At 40.6% G+C, this 16,264-nt stretch overlaps 1 protein-coding gene across 12 annotated transcripts in view; it reads right to left on the bottom strand.

Annotated features, from left to right (window-relative positions):
* The window catches only part of ERG (ETS transcription factor ERG), a 110,588-nt gene that overhangs the window by 12,728 nt on the left and 81,596 nt on the right, over positions 1–16,264 (bottom strand). For all 12 annotated transcript variants that reach the window (XM_083734788.1, XM_083734787.1, XM_083734792.1 and 9 more), the window contains 2 exons: positions 7,957–8,174; positions 2,107–2,258 (listed from right to left, as the gene is read on the bottom strand). In XM_083734788.1, coding sequence (XP_083590914.1) covers positions 2,107–2,258; positions 7,957–8,174 — 370 coding nt within the window. The remainder of the gene's footprint in view (positions 1–2,106; positions 2,259–7,956; positions 8,175–16,264) is intronic.

The raw sequence follows: 16,264 nt of genomic DNA, 5'->3' as shown, positions 1-16,264 counted from the left end.
TACCACACCCCAAATCCTCTACTGACTGCTCCCAATGGCTTCGTGCAGATATTGAGCAGCACGGGACAGAATTGATCCTCTCCTGTACCCCTCAGCTTAACAGCCAGAGAATGAGGTATAGTCACCCAATGCCCTCCACTGAAACCAATTCTGCAGGCACGAGTGCAACCACAGTAATTCAGTGTCACTCTCTTCTAATTCATGGAAGTGGTCCAGCAAGACATATGAACACCAGGCCCTGCACAGTGACCCAGCTTAGCTGTGAACTATTAATCTCGCCCCCCCCACCCCTTTTTCTTTTTTCTTTGCCACATCATCCTGCAATCTGTAATGGCTGTGTATAAATGAAAAACATCTGGCAGTCAGATAGCAGGACTTTGCTCAAATATTTCTTGTGCAGCTCAGCAAACAGCTGTTTATGCCTACAGACCTCTTGCTCCCTGAACAACATTTACATCAATTTCCAAATGTATTTAAGACAGATGTGGATAGAAGAAAGCTATTTATGATCACTCACGGTTCAGAGACTGGGAAATGTATCAATGGCCCATTTTTGGACCAGATTGCTTGGGAAGTGCTGCTGCTTTGTGGCTTGTTTCAGAACATTTTTATCATCCACTGGATCAGTTTGTAAGTAAAGCATTATCTGAGTATGTGTAGAAGATTATGCAACAAGTGTGTAGCTTGACAAATAACTGACAGAATTTCAACTTGTCATTTTAGCCACATCTAATTTTCCTATAGATTCATGTCACTATATAACTGTGGGAAAGTTAAGCAATGCAGCAGAAGTAGAATATATATTCCTTTTAGAGTAGCATGAGTAAAGGCCAATCTTCTTTTCATTAAAGATTAGCCCCATATACCAATGTAAACCACAAGTCATAAGGGAATATTATGATTAGTTTTTGACTCTCCAAAATGTGCATAAAACAGAAGAATCAACAACCCCATTTGATGTTCAAGGTTTACCAGCAGTGATAATCAGCTGGAATAGCTACTTTTATGCCAAAAATTCAACAAAAATTCAACAGAGCACTAGTTCCTCCATCCATATCTAACACACTAGCCATCCTAGATTATCATTTATTTGTACATCTTTTGCCAGCAGGTATATGTGTGTATACTAATTACTGCTTTATATTTAGGGGCTCTACCACAAAAAATACAATTGACCACAGTATAGCTAATAATTTATATTGTAATTATCAGAAATGTAATTGCCTGTTTATGAAAATGCAAAATTGCTGTTATGGAGGCTTGAATTCAGTTGATATATATCTGGACTCGATGGGGTATCCTTAAGATATCCTTAAGAGCTCCAGGGAATAACTTCAGTTCATTCCAACTGGCAGTTCATGTCTCTTTCCTTCTGCCATAAGGCTTACATGGTCTGCCTATTCTCACAAAATCCTACAGAAGACTAGAAATGCTTAGTTGTGGGCTGGATCACACACAGAGATCCATAACTTGATTAGTGTACCCTTTATAGGGATGTCAGAAGGCAGCGATTTCCCTTCCAAACTGTATTCATCACAATCAGTGCTGTTTCCATTCTGCTGCAGTTCAGTTTCTGCCAAATATTATGCTATTTGCTTCACTGTCCACTATTTAATGCAAGTTACATGTATTACCTATTTACATGATTTTTGTGACTTACATTGATTTCAGTGTAAATGAAGCATCAAAACAATGTAAAAAAGTAATTACTATAATTACTTACAGACTTTGAAGCACACCTATGTGAATGAATACCAATCATATTGGCTTGAGTGATTTCCATTCTAGACTGCAGGATGAACAAGCAAACTGCATGGATTTCTGCTTCCTTTTCTGTTTTCACTAGAATTCTCTGACATCTCTCCAACAGCTTCTCCCTTCCCATCTTGGTACAACAACGCCCCTACAACCAATGAAATGGCCAGGAAGCTAGCGCTGCAGTGCCACCTCACCGGGCAAGCTGCAACTGATATATTCCTAAGTATGTACACCAGGCTCCTGCTGAAATGTGTGGAACTAAAGGTGTTTAAGCTGAATGGCCAACTGTGTTTAATGACTGGGCGGGCCCAGTTTAAAAAGGTTATTTAAAAACATTTGTCTTCTCACCTGCTGGAACAATAACTCTCCGTTCATTGGTGGTCATGTTTGGTGGTGGGATGTGCTTTTCTTCCATATAGCTTCCATAGTTCATGCCAACGTTTTCTGTGTTGCTGGACATCTTTCCTCCTTTTGCCACACTGCAGTTGTCAGGGGAATTCCTAAGGAAGCAATTTAAGATTTCCTGAATAATACTTTTCAGTAAGCAGGTTCACAAGTGAAAGAGGATTTTTGCTATATGCTGATCTGAAATGCTCATCTATCTGTCAAGCAATGCTGTTCCAGGAGTCTACTTTAGATACTAAAATGCCTTCTGCTGGTGGAGGCTGGAAGTGTAAAAACTTGAGGATCTGACTCCATATTACTTTATTTTTGGAAATGGAAATGGAGTTTGGATTTGCAGGCATATGATTTAGGCCTGATGGACACTCACTGTTGCATCTCTTGAACGTCTAAAAATATGCATACTGTCTTTTTCCACTGGTGCACAAATCAGTAAATCACAAAAAAATGCAAATCAGCATAAATACATTATAAAAACAGGCATAAAAATAGCATGCTGTTAGGAGACAAATTGGCCTAAAGTTCAGGCTAGAGTTAATGCACTCAGCTCTTCTCAAAGTCTTGGTATATTTGGTACCTGAAAGTGATGTAGTATGGCAGACCTTTTTGAAGAAGAGCTTCCAGTTATGCACCACTCCTACCAATACAGGGATATGCATACACTGAGTGCTTTGAACCAAGCCTTCAAAAAGATGGGAGTAATGGTAAAGTGTATATATCATTTGGGTTTTTCACAGTAAAAAAGAAAGCAGATTACATTAATTCTAGAGCAAACTGCAAGCATGGAGGCTGCCATATGTCGAAACAGAATTAAATGTGACAACATTCCATTTAAAAAAAAAATCAGACATGCAGTACTTTTATTTAAAATCACTGTTACCCACCCACCTTCTCAAGAAAAAGGGTAAGGGTTAAATAACAATACTGATAATGTTGATGAGACCCTAATGGACAGTGCAGTCTGGTTACTGTGTTTTTGTAAATAAAAATGATTTTGAATAATTTAAAAGAGAAGCATTGCTAGTAATATGCTTTAGATCGTTGTACAAATTTACATTATTTATTTCCTCTGGAAAAACAACAACAATGGAATGTAAAAGATATAAACTTCTTCCTGCAACAATGAAGTATATATCATCAGTTTCAGTCTGTCCTATTGTCATGGGCAATCGTGCATTAAAAGTACAATAAACACTTTTCAGTGTACTCTTTAAAAGATTGAGTGGTAGCAATCAGTATTTGGCACACTTCTTCGGAGTTGCTAGGGTGGGTCTCTGAACTGAATATAAACACAGAAAAGACTAAATTAGCATTTCTCCCTGGAATCCAGAAGCATGCGCTCAAGAATTTTACCTTTATAATCAACTGAGGATAATGGCAAGTTAGTAGAGGTCCCAGCCCCAGAGACTGCAAAGTGAACCCCACATGTGCAGTGGGAGATCTGAACCCCTGCCCCCAACATCCAAACAAATAAGCACCTGTGCTGTGTTCTCTGAAACTCATGAGAACTTAGTTCAGCTGTAGTGAGAGAGAAAAATGTGGGGAAAGATGGACAAAATGGATATACCTCATTTCACATGCAGCCAAATCACTTATTTTTACTTTACGCACGGCAATACCAGTCTCATTAGAGCCAATTCACACTTTATTTTGTGTTTTCTTTTATTGGCCTGATTTTCCTGAAATAAACACAGAAGAAGTTGAGGAGAGCATGGCTCTCCACATTCATGCTCATTGTAAGGAAACCTAGCCATTTAAATGTGGATGTGCCCTGTACCGTTGCCAACGTGAGTATGTGGATTTTGTTATTTGAAGTCTGGTATTACTTTATTTCTAGAAAAAAGTGTGAATCAACTAATTGTAGAGGGTTTGCATATCTGAAGTTTGATGCATGCTGTAAGTCCTGAGCTAAACAAGGGTAGGCACAACTGGAACCCAACATATAGGTAGCCGGTAGCTTACAAATATCAGGAAGGAAGTTGCCTACAAGGTAAAGGCTTGTTTAAGGAAAATCTGTTTGATTTCTGAATAGCCAAGGGACAGATGATAATAACAGAAAAGCAGTCTACAGGGAAGTGTGCCTGGCAAAGAGCGAAGCCTAGCTGTAATTCATTCACAACCCTGGACCCAAACTATAGGCCAACATGTTTTAGAATCCATTCTTCCTTGTATGCTGGTTTCTGGTCAAAAATGGTACCAGTGCCTTGCCCAACTTGACCACATCAAAATGCTACAGACAAGTAGCAATAACTTCAGATAAATGAGAGATGGGTGTTTATCAAGATGCACATATAGTACATTATACTCTATGTTTTTGACACCATAATAAAGTTACGTGAAGGCCGTCCACTCATCCCCCTTCCCTCTTTCCTTGATTCCTTTGCACATTCCAGCTGCTTTGTGCCTTAAGGCCATCATAGCAAATTAAGGCAGTCAGCATCTGGCTCACTGGAGGCCAGGCAAGCTATAAATATTACCAGCGCTGCTCTTTGCTTTTGCATGGAGGGAAACAGCTGGTTTAAGTTTTACTACACATGATCCTTTCTCCATTAGAGCAGACACTTCAATATTTCTTGTGTATGAGGTTAGAGTGAAGAAAGGGCTGAGGGAGTGGGAGCTCTAACTTGGCAGTTACAAAATGATGTTCCTTATATACTTAATTTACAATTATATTGGTGCTGGGAGAATTCTGAAATCTGATATGCTGGTACCAATACCAAAACCACAATAGCTTCCCAGTTGGCCTACAAGTTTCTAAATCCATTTTTTCTTGTTTTCCTTTTATTATTTCATAGAAATTCTATTATAATGGCAATGGATTACATTTCCCAAGTTGTATTTCATTTCGAGAACTTGTAAGCACATTGTGCTTGTGGTTCCATAAAATAAAGAGTGAGCTGGAAGCCACAGCCCTCCTATGCTTGCTTCTGAGAGTAGGAAATCTCATGTTGTTTGAAGCTGCCAAAACAAGAGCATGCTGCCCATAAGCAGAAGTGTGTGTGTGTGTGTGTGTGTGTGTGTGTAATGTGTGAACCACATAAGAGTCAGTGTGGTGTAGTGGTAAAAGCTGGGGTAGCCAATGCAATGCCCTCCAGATGCTAGATTATAACTCCCATCATCCCTCACTATTGTTATGCTATCGTCGATTGATGGAAGTTGGAGTTCAAAACAACCGGAAGGTACCTCTTTGGCTACACCTGCATTAGTGTCCAGGTTTAAATCTCTACTCACACACAAAGCTCAAAACAAAAAAAAAATCCTTCCAGTAGCACCTTAAAGACCAACTAAGTTAGTTCTTGGTATGAGCTTTCGTGTGCATGCACACTTCTTCAGATACACACAAAGCTCTTAGGGTACCTTTAGGTTAATCACTATCTCCCAGTCTAGCCTACCGCGCAGGATAGCTGTGATAATAAAATGGGGGTGGGGATCCCACATAGAAATCATTTGAGAAAAAGCAGAATATAAATGGAATCAACCAACCAACACAATTCCATACTTTCTGTGCTAAGCTGAACTAAAATATCAGCTAAACTAGGTTATCCTTGGAGATGTACTTGCTTACATGAAGAATGACCACTAGTTGAGAACAAATCACATTTCCTTGAGGCAATTCCAACATTAGTAGGTCTATTAAATGCCTGAACCAACAGCTTTCCTTGGGGGCCCCTCCAACACCTGAATTTCTAGCTTATGCTCGCCCACTGAGACCAAAAGGCTGCATGAATAAAACTAGCACAGTTTCTCCATGATTATACACCTGGCATCAAACCAAGGTTCTGAATGTCTGGAGAATTTGTTACTTGAAATAAGAACTCACGGATATTTAAAGACTGCTACCCAAGAGCTTCACATTTTTCTAGCTTTAAGGACCTACCAAGACATTTTTCTGCCCATAAGATGAATCATATCCCTGAACATGCACATAATTTGCTTTAATGAAACATATTTTTTTCATATCTGTAGGTAGACCAAACATAATCTGCATTACTAAACTGCCTCTGCCATAAGACCAAATGTGTCCGCTATTCCCAAACGCCAAGAACTGAGGTTAGAGCTGATTTTATTTTATTTGTATTCACAATATGGCCTATGGGTTTTTGATGCTTTGCCCTCTTCTGAGGAATTACCGGTACTCTTGCAACCTGTTGGGAAGGCTCAAGAGGGATCACTAGGGGGAGGAATCTGCCCCTGCTGGCACTAAGTGTCTATCAGGTGAAGTGGTTGCCTCACTGTACCTAATGGTACGTAGAGCTGGACTTATCAGTTTACTATACATTCCATAAGGGACGCAGGTGGCGCTGTGGGTTAAAGCCTCAGCGCCTAGGACTTGCCGATCGAAAGGTCGGCGGTTCGAATCCCTGCGGCGGGGACCGCTTACCAGCGGGAAGGTAAACGGCATTTCCGTGTGCGGCTCTGGCTCGCCAGATGCAGCTTTGTCATGCTGGCCACGTGACCCGGAAGTGTCTCCGGACAGCGCTGGCCCCTGGCCTCTTGAGTGAGATGGGCGCACAACCCCAGAGTCTGGCAAGACTGGCCCGTACGGGCAGGGGTACCTTTACCTTTACTATACATTCCATATCAGCTGCATTTGTAAAGTGTACATTTTAAAATATGATGGGAATTTGAGGGCCACTCAAAATGAAATCAGCCTGTATTACTGATGAACTTTTGGTAACCTAGAACATGATGCATTCATGGCCAAAATCTCATGGCTGCAGAATCAAAAGATTCCAACATACAGCCCAGATAATGACCTGGAAATATACCAATGCAATTAGTCTGTTTCAGACATGAGAGCCAATGCACACAAGTAATTTTATAAGGATTAAAGCTGCATTTGGATAACTCTAATATGAGGAAATTGACCAAAGTGTTTTTCTTTTTTAAAGTTTGTAAATGCATGCTTCTGCCCCAAAGCAAAAAGATAGTATGTAATTTTGAATGGTGTTTGGTCTACAGCTCCTTTAGCCCGCTATGGGAACAACATTAAATATGGGGCTTGTCCACACTTTTGCTTGTCCCTTGTTTACAAAGCATAGGTTCAATGGGCTTCCTGCCTGTCTTGTGCTTTCTAAGCATGGGTTCAAGTCATTTCCCATTTCTTCCACTGCTTTCCCTGCAGTAAACAACCCACACTTTACCACTGAATTGGGGCAAATGCCAATCTGCTGAAAAACTGATTGATGTTTGCTTTAATTCAGCGGTAAAGAGCGGGCTTTCCCCGGGGGGGGGGGGAGAGGGAGCAGCAGGGCAAGCAGAAGTGTGGTCTCACACTTGGTCTCATTTTGAAAGTGCTCTGCTGATGCAAATCTTCTTCACAGCAAATCATTTTGAAAAACAGGCTGCATGGGAGGTTAGCCACAAATGGGCTCATAATACAAAAACACAAAATTGGGAGCTAATTAAGAAAAAAGCTAAAGAGAAGTTGCACTCTTCTTCAATATACTGAATATTAAGCCTACTGTTATTTGTTTTCCCCCATTCCACTTGCCATTCTGCAAGCAGCACTAGGATGTTACAATAATTTGAGCTGCATAAAGGCACTTTTCTATAAAGCACTTTGGGAATATTATTTATTCCACCTTCCATCCGCCTCCTTTAGTAGAGAATCCACATTTAAATAAGCATTGGATCTCCTAGTTTTGGTGTTGTTTGCCTGTCTACCTGGTAAAGGAGTCAGCAGGGACGGGACCATCTAAGTACTAGGCCTGCTCCTAATTCTTCGATTCAGGAAGATGCAGAGCGCAAAGCCTTGCCCAAACAGATGCAAAGAAAGATTTTATTTTTTTTTACCTTGAGCCATTAACTTGATTTGGATTGCATTCCATCTTGATGGTGACTCTGGCTGGAGGTTGCGATAACCAGTCCTGCTGGGGAACACGTGGACTCATCTTTGATGTCTGCCCATATTCACTAGAAGAGGAGGCTGTCATCTCTGCCTTAGAAAGGTGGGGAGTTCCGTAGGCACACTCAAATAAAGACTGGTCTTCACTCACAACTGATAATGCTTCCTGAAATCCAGAGAAGAGAAAGCAACAAAATGACCTGAGAGAAAAGTTATGCATATTGTACAGAACTTTAAGGTTTTGATCCACAGCAATGACAGTAAGGACCCATCTGCACTATGCATTTAAAGCCGTATCATACCAGTTTAAACAGCCATGGTTTCTCCCAAAGAATCCTGGGAACTGTAGTTTGTTAAGAGTTTGTTAAGAGTGTTGAGAGTTATTAGGATACCTGTATTCCACTCACAGAACTATAGTTCCCAGAGTTGTTTAACAACCAGGGAACTGTGATTTGTAGTTGTGTGTGGAGAATAGGGATTTCCTAACAACTCTTAGCAGCCTTAACAACACTTTGTACATTTTATATAACTGTAAACTACAATATTCACTTCATTGTCCTTAGAATGATTTGCTCTCTGACAAAACCACAAAAACCCCAACACAATTTCCAGTTAGTTAACGAGCCCATCACCACAACAAGGGGAAAAGTTGAAGAGCCAAAAGGTATACAAATTAAGTACTGCAAGTTGTTCTAAATTACATAGTTTATTCCGGCTGAAGAGGTTGGGTCTTGTTGTTCCAGTCATTGGAGTGTTTTTAGGGAAAATTGCAAATCCTTTCACTGAAGGTGTTAACAACAGTAAATTAAACAGCAGCAGATGCTGGATATGTGCTTCTCCAAGATGAAAAATGTATCACTTCAGTTCTTTTTCTGTGGAGCAGCGACAAAATGAATTGCTGCTGTGTGCCTTTTTTGCTGCTCTGCACATACATTTTTAAAGCCCAAAGCCATTCCATAGCTTTTGAAAGCTCTTCTCTGATGAGTAATGCCAGACCTCAAGCAAACTGAGGAATGCAAAGTTTCAGCTTTGTTTCAGGTGTGTGTGTGGACATGTTATCCAAATGAAGGTGGGGGAATGAAACCATCTCAACTGAATGATTTCAATATTACGGTAATACCTATTTATTCTACCTATTTTTATGAGGACGTAAATACAAATATCTAATTAAATGGAAACATTATTTCCATGAGTTCTTCTTTACCAGAACTAAGCCTATGAATTAATTGTCTTACGTTGCAGTCCTTCACTCACTTATCTGCAGTAAGTCTCACGGAACGCAATGTAACTTTACTTCTGAGTAGGCATGCATACAATTGTTGCATTAAATTGCTAGCAAGTGAGATGTCATAATACATTATAGCATACTTGAACTCTTCCTCCCAGTTTTCCCCATTTTCAAAATAGCAACCACATAATGGTCTGCAGTAAAATTGGACCTGTGGCATGAAGATTATCTTTGAATCTGGAATACGTCACTTGACTTGTGGATATTGAGATAAATAGGAGATAAATCCAATGTATTTCTAGCCAATGCAGATTTTACATTTGGATTACAGATGAAGGAAACATGAAAAGTGAAATTAAGTGTAAGCATCGCTTGTGCAAATGGGCAGTATGTGTACAGATGATACAGCTTAAAATGCATGTGTAAGGAGTTGAACACATCTGAAATGTATTCTGCCTCTGTGAAACTGATTTATCAAATCAGACTAAGTACGACTAAATTATTATATTGTCATAGATCTAGGGCAGGGGTAGGCAACCTAAGACCCATGGGCCAGATGCAGCCCAGTCGCCTTCTCAATTTGGCCCATGGACAGTCTGGGAATCAGAGTGTTTTTACATGAGTAGAATGTGTCCTTTTATTTAAAATGCATCTCTGGGTTATTTGTGGGGCATATGAATTCGTTCATTTTCCCCCTCCCCCCCAAAATAGTCAGGCTCACCACATGGTCTGAGGGGCGGTGGACCAGCCCATGGCTGAAAAAGGCTGCTGACCCCTGATCTAGGGTATACCAGGGTCTGTGAATGAATGGTAGAAAGGAATAAAATGGTAGCCTTTAGAGAATATTTGGGATATGAAGGGAAATAAAAGCTGCAAAACTGTGCCAGACAGGAAATTCCTGGGTTAGCTTATACAAACCAGCCTCGCCTGGCTAGGTAAGTACTGAGCCATTAAGGGCCATTGGACATGCAAACGAACTGTCCTTTTCCCACCCCACCCCAGGAATGGACAAAGGCAGGAGAACTGGCAAGTTGTCAAGGTGACAGTGGGGTGTGATGTCACAGGAAAATGTGTCCTTTTTGAAATCTAAAGGTGTTCTGGGAACAAAAAGGAGGAAGTAGGCAGAACCATCCTGGCACTGGCTGGAGAAGGCTGCACCAAGAGACCAGGAACCATAACTGACTGCTGTTTTGGATTCAAGCCTGCTGAAGTTATGAGAGGGGCAACAAGAGACACTCTTGGGGTATAATACTCTGCACCCCCTCCACTGAAGACCCCAGGTGTAAATGAGTGTACAATAAACCATATTTCTTGAAGACACCAGAACTTCCTTTTTCTCAATGGAAACACAACCCTGGAACCCCCTGGAATCTTGCTACCACTCGGCAGAGCTTGGGGGAGTGGCACACAAACTTCATAACATCTATGACAGGGCAGCTGAACAACAAAAACTCTTGGCATGAAAAGTAAGAAAAATGTTGCCTTAACCTCCCTAGGCCATAATTTTCCTCCCAGTTTGGAAAATATAACTTACCTACTTAAAAACGGAACTTAGAAATAATGTACCCTTCAGTATAAAACTCCTGGTGCACCAGGATACTACTGGAATCAGGAGGTCTGTAGATGTCTATCAAGCTATTTTAGGATTTTGTACCCTGGTGTGAGAAAGGAACGGATAGGAATGTAGCAGACACACAGAGATCACCCAATATCTGTAATGGGAGGGGTGATTCATATTGGTCCTGTGTGTGTAGTAGGGTGTGTATTTGTACTCAAGTTTTCTATTTTGGTGATATTTATAGTACAGTGGTACCTGGGGTTACATACGCTTCAGGTTACATACACTTCAGGTTACAGACTCCGCTAACCCAGAAATAGTGCTTCAGGTTAAGAACAGTTTCAGGTTAAGAACGGACCTCCAGAACGAATTAAGTACTTAACCCGAGGTACCATTGTACATCTATCTATCATCTATCTATCCATCCATCTATCTGAGAATACTATGTCTATATTAACTATTTTACTACCTTTCTGTGACTCTCCCAATCAATAAAAGGATTCAAAAGCTGGCTGTCTTATGGCTGATGTATGTGTTCATGAAAAGAACCCTACCAAGAATGTAGCACTCCATAATGCTGGTTTCAAATTGTATGACTGAATGACTATACCATATCAAAAACTCCTTGTATGGTATGCTAATTTGTCTGTGCTTTTAAATTGTGAAGTTCCATTCAAATGTATCATTTTCCTGATGACATTCTGAGGTGGAAAAGTCTTAAAAGAGGTATGTGGTACTTTTAAATGAATATTTAGATGAGGTATTAGATTGGCAATCATTACTGATGGATGATGGCTACAGCAGCCATCTGTTGCACAACCAACTATGAAGATACAGTACCTGCTTTCCCTCAAATCTTAGAACACAGCCACAACGTAGCAACCATTCATCACTAATTGTTGTTACTATGTAACAAGCCACTTTCAAGATATATCTGAAGGGAAATACTCCACTTTGTTTATTTTCTATTCTTAAAAATAATAGAGCAAAAGTAAGGAAGGAAGGTCAAAGAAAAGTTTTTATAAAATTATGGAGGTCAGCGGACTGCAGGTTTTTCTGCAGGCATTAAGTTGTGCCATGCATTAAAACATACATTTGGGGAGTGTGTAAGCAGTTGCTCTTTTATTGCTTCCCCAAACAAATCCATTTCCTACAAATTAGTCCCATATCTTTTGCAGCACAGCCAACTTCCCAGAAAAACAACAGGAAAACAAAGTGTGAACTCCAAGCAACCCACTTCCACAGAACAATGCAGCATACCAAAAAGAAAGAACCCGCTGTTTTGGTTGTGCCTAGAGACTTGAAGAAAAAAGGAAGGAGGAACCTTAAAAGTAAAAGAGCTGTATAACTGTAAATATGCAGCAGGCGTCTTGCCAGTGATTTCAAATGCTTTGAGGTTTCAAAATTGCCCAGAAACCCAACTGAAGTGCACCAGGGCTCTTACACTTCCAGGAACACGATAGTATAAGAAACCAGCAAAACATTCTGGGTGATAAACAGCTTGTGCTTAATGCCATGGCTATAGTTAGTACAATAACAATTTAAATACACTACTGAAAGTACTAACATATTTGTGTTTAGTGTGGGATTGGTACTCATACTACACAGTAAGATTTTTGCAGCATCCGAAAGATACTGGTATCAAAATATTAGTTCATACTGCCTCCTCCCATTTGGGATTTACCCTTTCTGCAGAAAATCGAGCTTGTTGCCAGTGATTCATTTGGGATTTCTGAAAAAAACCATTTGCAGTATTAAGCCCCTGTCTGAAATCACCCTGATACTGTATATCATGCCAGTTTATGTCACATAGCAGATTGTTTCATGCAAGCAAGCTCAGTGGACTGTGAATTTTGAAGTCAAATAACTCTTTAACTGTGAAGAAAGTACATTTGAAAAACTAGGACCAAGGAGCTTCACTCCTCAGTTGTCTTCACTGTGCAAACCAACGTATTTTTATAGTCAGTGGGCCTCATTCATTTCCACGGGATTTAAGGCATTCCTTTGCACCCAAGAGGTATATAATACGGATTACTATAATAAGCAGTGATTCAAAATGTACAGTGAAATACAAATGAGCTTTTGATTTTGATAAACACAGATACCTCTCAATTACTAAAAAGATTTCAGGCAGTATACTCTAACTTTCTGCTTCATTTGAATTTCATCCATATTGTAATATTAGTGAGCTAAAAAAACAATAGTTTGCACAAGCACTAGGCGGAGGCATGCTGCTGAATGAATTCCCACAGGGCTCATCTTGCTCTTGCTGTGCCACCCATGGACAAAAACAAGCCAGCACCTGGGTTGTTGTGCTATTCCTCTTGGCTTATCAACTGTGGTTTGTCTGGGAGGAAACAAGCCATGATCCTGATCAGACAACACCACAAACTTTGGCTTACCAGTACAGGCTTCTGGAGAGGAGCTTGCAACCACTTTACTCCTCCTCCCTGGCCATTTTTGACTCCACACCATGCTTAGTGTGTTGTCCAAGCCAAGGCTTTTGGTTAAGCTCTTTCTTTATTAGAAGGCAATAAAACTGCTAGCACATTTGCAAAGCTAAGAAGGGATTGGTATGGTTTCAAGTTGGATGGGGAACTGTGTGTTGAGATTCCTGTATTGCAGGGGGCTGGACCAGATGACCCTTGGGATCCCTTCCAACTCTACAATTCCATGATTCACTAACCAACAGCTGTAGCCAAGACAATACTATAGAATACAGTCACAGCAGTTCTCAGAAACAACAGTCAAAACGGAACACAATCAGTAAAAATCTCTAAATTAAATGCCGTCAAATGCTTGGGTAAGTTAGAGCTTTTAAGTGGCATCTAAATGATAATGCATACCTCACAAATGTACGCTGGGAAGAAATTCTACAAATGAGGTGCCACTACAAAAAAGGCCCAGTCCTGGGTAGTCATCAATTTCACCTCCAAAGGTTGAGTCATCTAGAGCAAATCTTCAGTAAAATATATCAGAAGCAGGCAGTTTTCTATGGGAGTTGGTTCTTCTAAATGCTGCTTAAAACTATGGCAAACATTTAGAAAATTGCTCCTCCCTTGGGCATGATGCTTCTGTGCTACCAGGAGCTAAGCCATTGAATCCAAACCTGAGTTCATAGTTTGTCTCACTCAGACAAAGCATGAGTGGCAAGTCAAGAACAAACCTTGGTTACAGCTCATGGTTTGTAGTGAGATGGACTGTTAAATGTTAGAAAGGTGCCACCTCTGTTGTCTTCTTGGTACCTACTGAAGACTTTACTCTTTCAAGGAAAAGATCTTTCCCAGTCTGCATCTGTATTGGAATTGCTTTGTGCATCTTTTTAGATATTTTAGTTGTTTTAGCATTTATGTATTTGCCGCCCTGGGTTCCTTTGGAAGGGCAGGATATAGATAATAATTAAAATTAAAAACTGATCTGAGTTTGGACATAGCACTATATCTAACCATTATTTTGGAAATGATAAAAATCTGTTGGCGTGTCCTGGAATAACCCAGGGTATTCTTGATTTTGATTCAATAAATAGGTTTTCAGTGGACTGCTGTGGTCTGACATCTTTGTTTCCATTGTGCTCACAATAATTTATGGGCAGTTGACCATAGGCATGGCCTGGAATTCTCCTCTTATTACCCTTTTCCTCCTGCCTTTTGTCCTTGCGAGATCCAGAACCCTTTAAAGTCAATGGAAAGGCTTCTTACAGAAGCAAATAACAGTTGCTGGCTAGAGGTCACGACAGGAAGTACTGTGTAAACATACTTGCTAGCCTGTTGATTGGTATTATTAATATTTTGTTTTCTGTTTTGGAATTTACTGAAGTTTCATGGAAGTTACAGAGCAGGCAGGATCTTTGCCAAGTTGTGTTATTTTGGTTATATCAGAATGCCCAAAATAAACCTGGCTCCAGATAAGGCTATGTGTTCTTCTATGATAGTATGAGCTGTTTGATGGTGGAGCAGAATGCCTTGTAAGGTAGTACATTCTCCTTCATTAGAAGTTATTAAGCAGCTGCTGGATGGCCCCCCACCAAGGAGGCTATGAATGGATTCCCTGCACCAGCAGGACTAGATGTCCTTTGAAGTCCCTTCCAAATCTATAATTCCTTTTTATTTGCTGTAATAGATTACTCCTGCCTGAAGCTTCCACTGCAATTTTTCTCATATACGTAGGTAGCTGATCCGCTGACCATTTTCACATAGATCTATAAAATCAGTGATTTCAGGGCAATGTTTTCCTTCCCCATTTTACTCATAAAATTATGTACATTTATATTATTAGCATGGATCCTTTGACTTCTCTAGGACTGCATAGCTAATGATTTTATTATCATTTTGCTATATTTCTATAAATGCCAGTGTTCAGGATTTGATATGGTAGGGCAGAGGTTTTCAACCCTTTAGAGTCCATGGCTCCCTTGACCAACTACAATCTTTCTGCAACCCTCCTGTGAGGAAACACACTCTGAGTCACAGCAGCCCTCTTATGTCGCCCCTTGCCTGCCAATCCTTCTGCCCTCCACCCCTTTTTGGTCACCCTCTCTTGTGGAGGGTTCCCCCAGCATCCTCTCCTCTCCCCTCTCCTCAGGGGTCCTCGCCCACTTGCTTGCTTCCTCCGAGGATGCCTCAGCTCCTGGCAACCAGCACACCCTGGTTGGCCTCAGAGGCAACATTCTCCTGGAGATCTTGTAGCCAGAGCCACTGGTGTGAGAGGGCATCAGAGGAGGGAGGGAAGGGAGGAGGTATGGGGTCCATGCTGCCAGTGGCACCTCTGACCACTATTCAAGGCACCCCAGGGGTGCCACAGCACACTGGTTCAAAACCACTGTGATAGGGAGACTGGCATTCTAATTCTAACTATGCAATGTTATACCTGCCACCTCAGAAGTAAGTTGTATTCCATTCAGTGGCGCTTACTCCTAGGTAAATGGTATGGGTATTGCAACCTAAGTAGTATTAAAAATATGGCAGGCTTCTAAGTATATTCAATCTGGGCAAATGCCCCCCACTATTGAATATGCAGGCCAGACCCTCCAAGTGTTCCTATTTTCCAGGGACATCCCTGATTTAGAGAAGCCATCCCGGTTTTTTATTTGATCCCGGAATATCCTGCTTTTCCTTAGTATATCCCTACTTTCATTGGAAAAATGTTGGAGGGTATGGAGTTATCCAACCCCCAAGCAATCTGAAGGCAATCCTGTATAAAGAAGTTTTTAATATGTTTAATGTTTTATTATGTTTTTATATATGTGGGAAGCTACCCAGAGTGCTGGGGAACCCAATAAGTTGTGTGGCATAAAAATAGTAAAATGATAATTATGGAATGGGATGCCCCTATTTTCATCGAAGAAATATTGGAAGTTATGGCAGATCAGAATTAATAATAATAATGAGAAAACTACAGAGTCAGGTTTGGGATTAAGCTGCTTTGTTTTCAGGAATTCTGCTTTTAAAAAATCATGAAAATAAGTGTCTAA

This window comes from Podarcis gaigeae, assembly GCF_964106915.1.
Source record: "Podarcis gaigeae genome assembly, chromosome: 4".
NCBI lineage: Eukaryota > Metazoa > Chordata > Lepidosauria > Squamata > Lacertidae > Podarcis > Podarcis gaigeae.
Note: the sequence above shows the minus strand (reverse complement) of the source record. Positions and strands in the feature narration are given on the sequence as shown.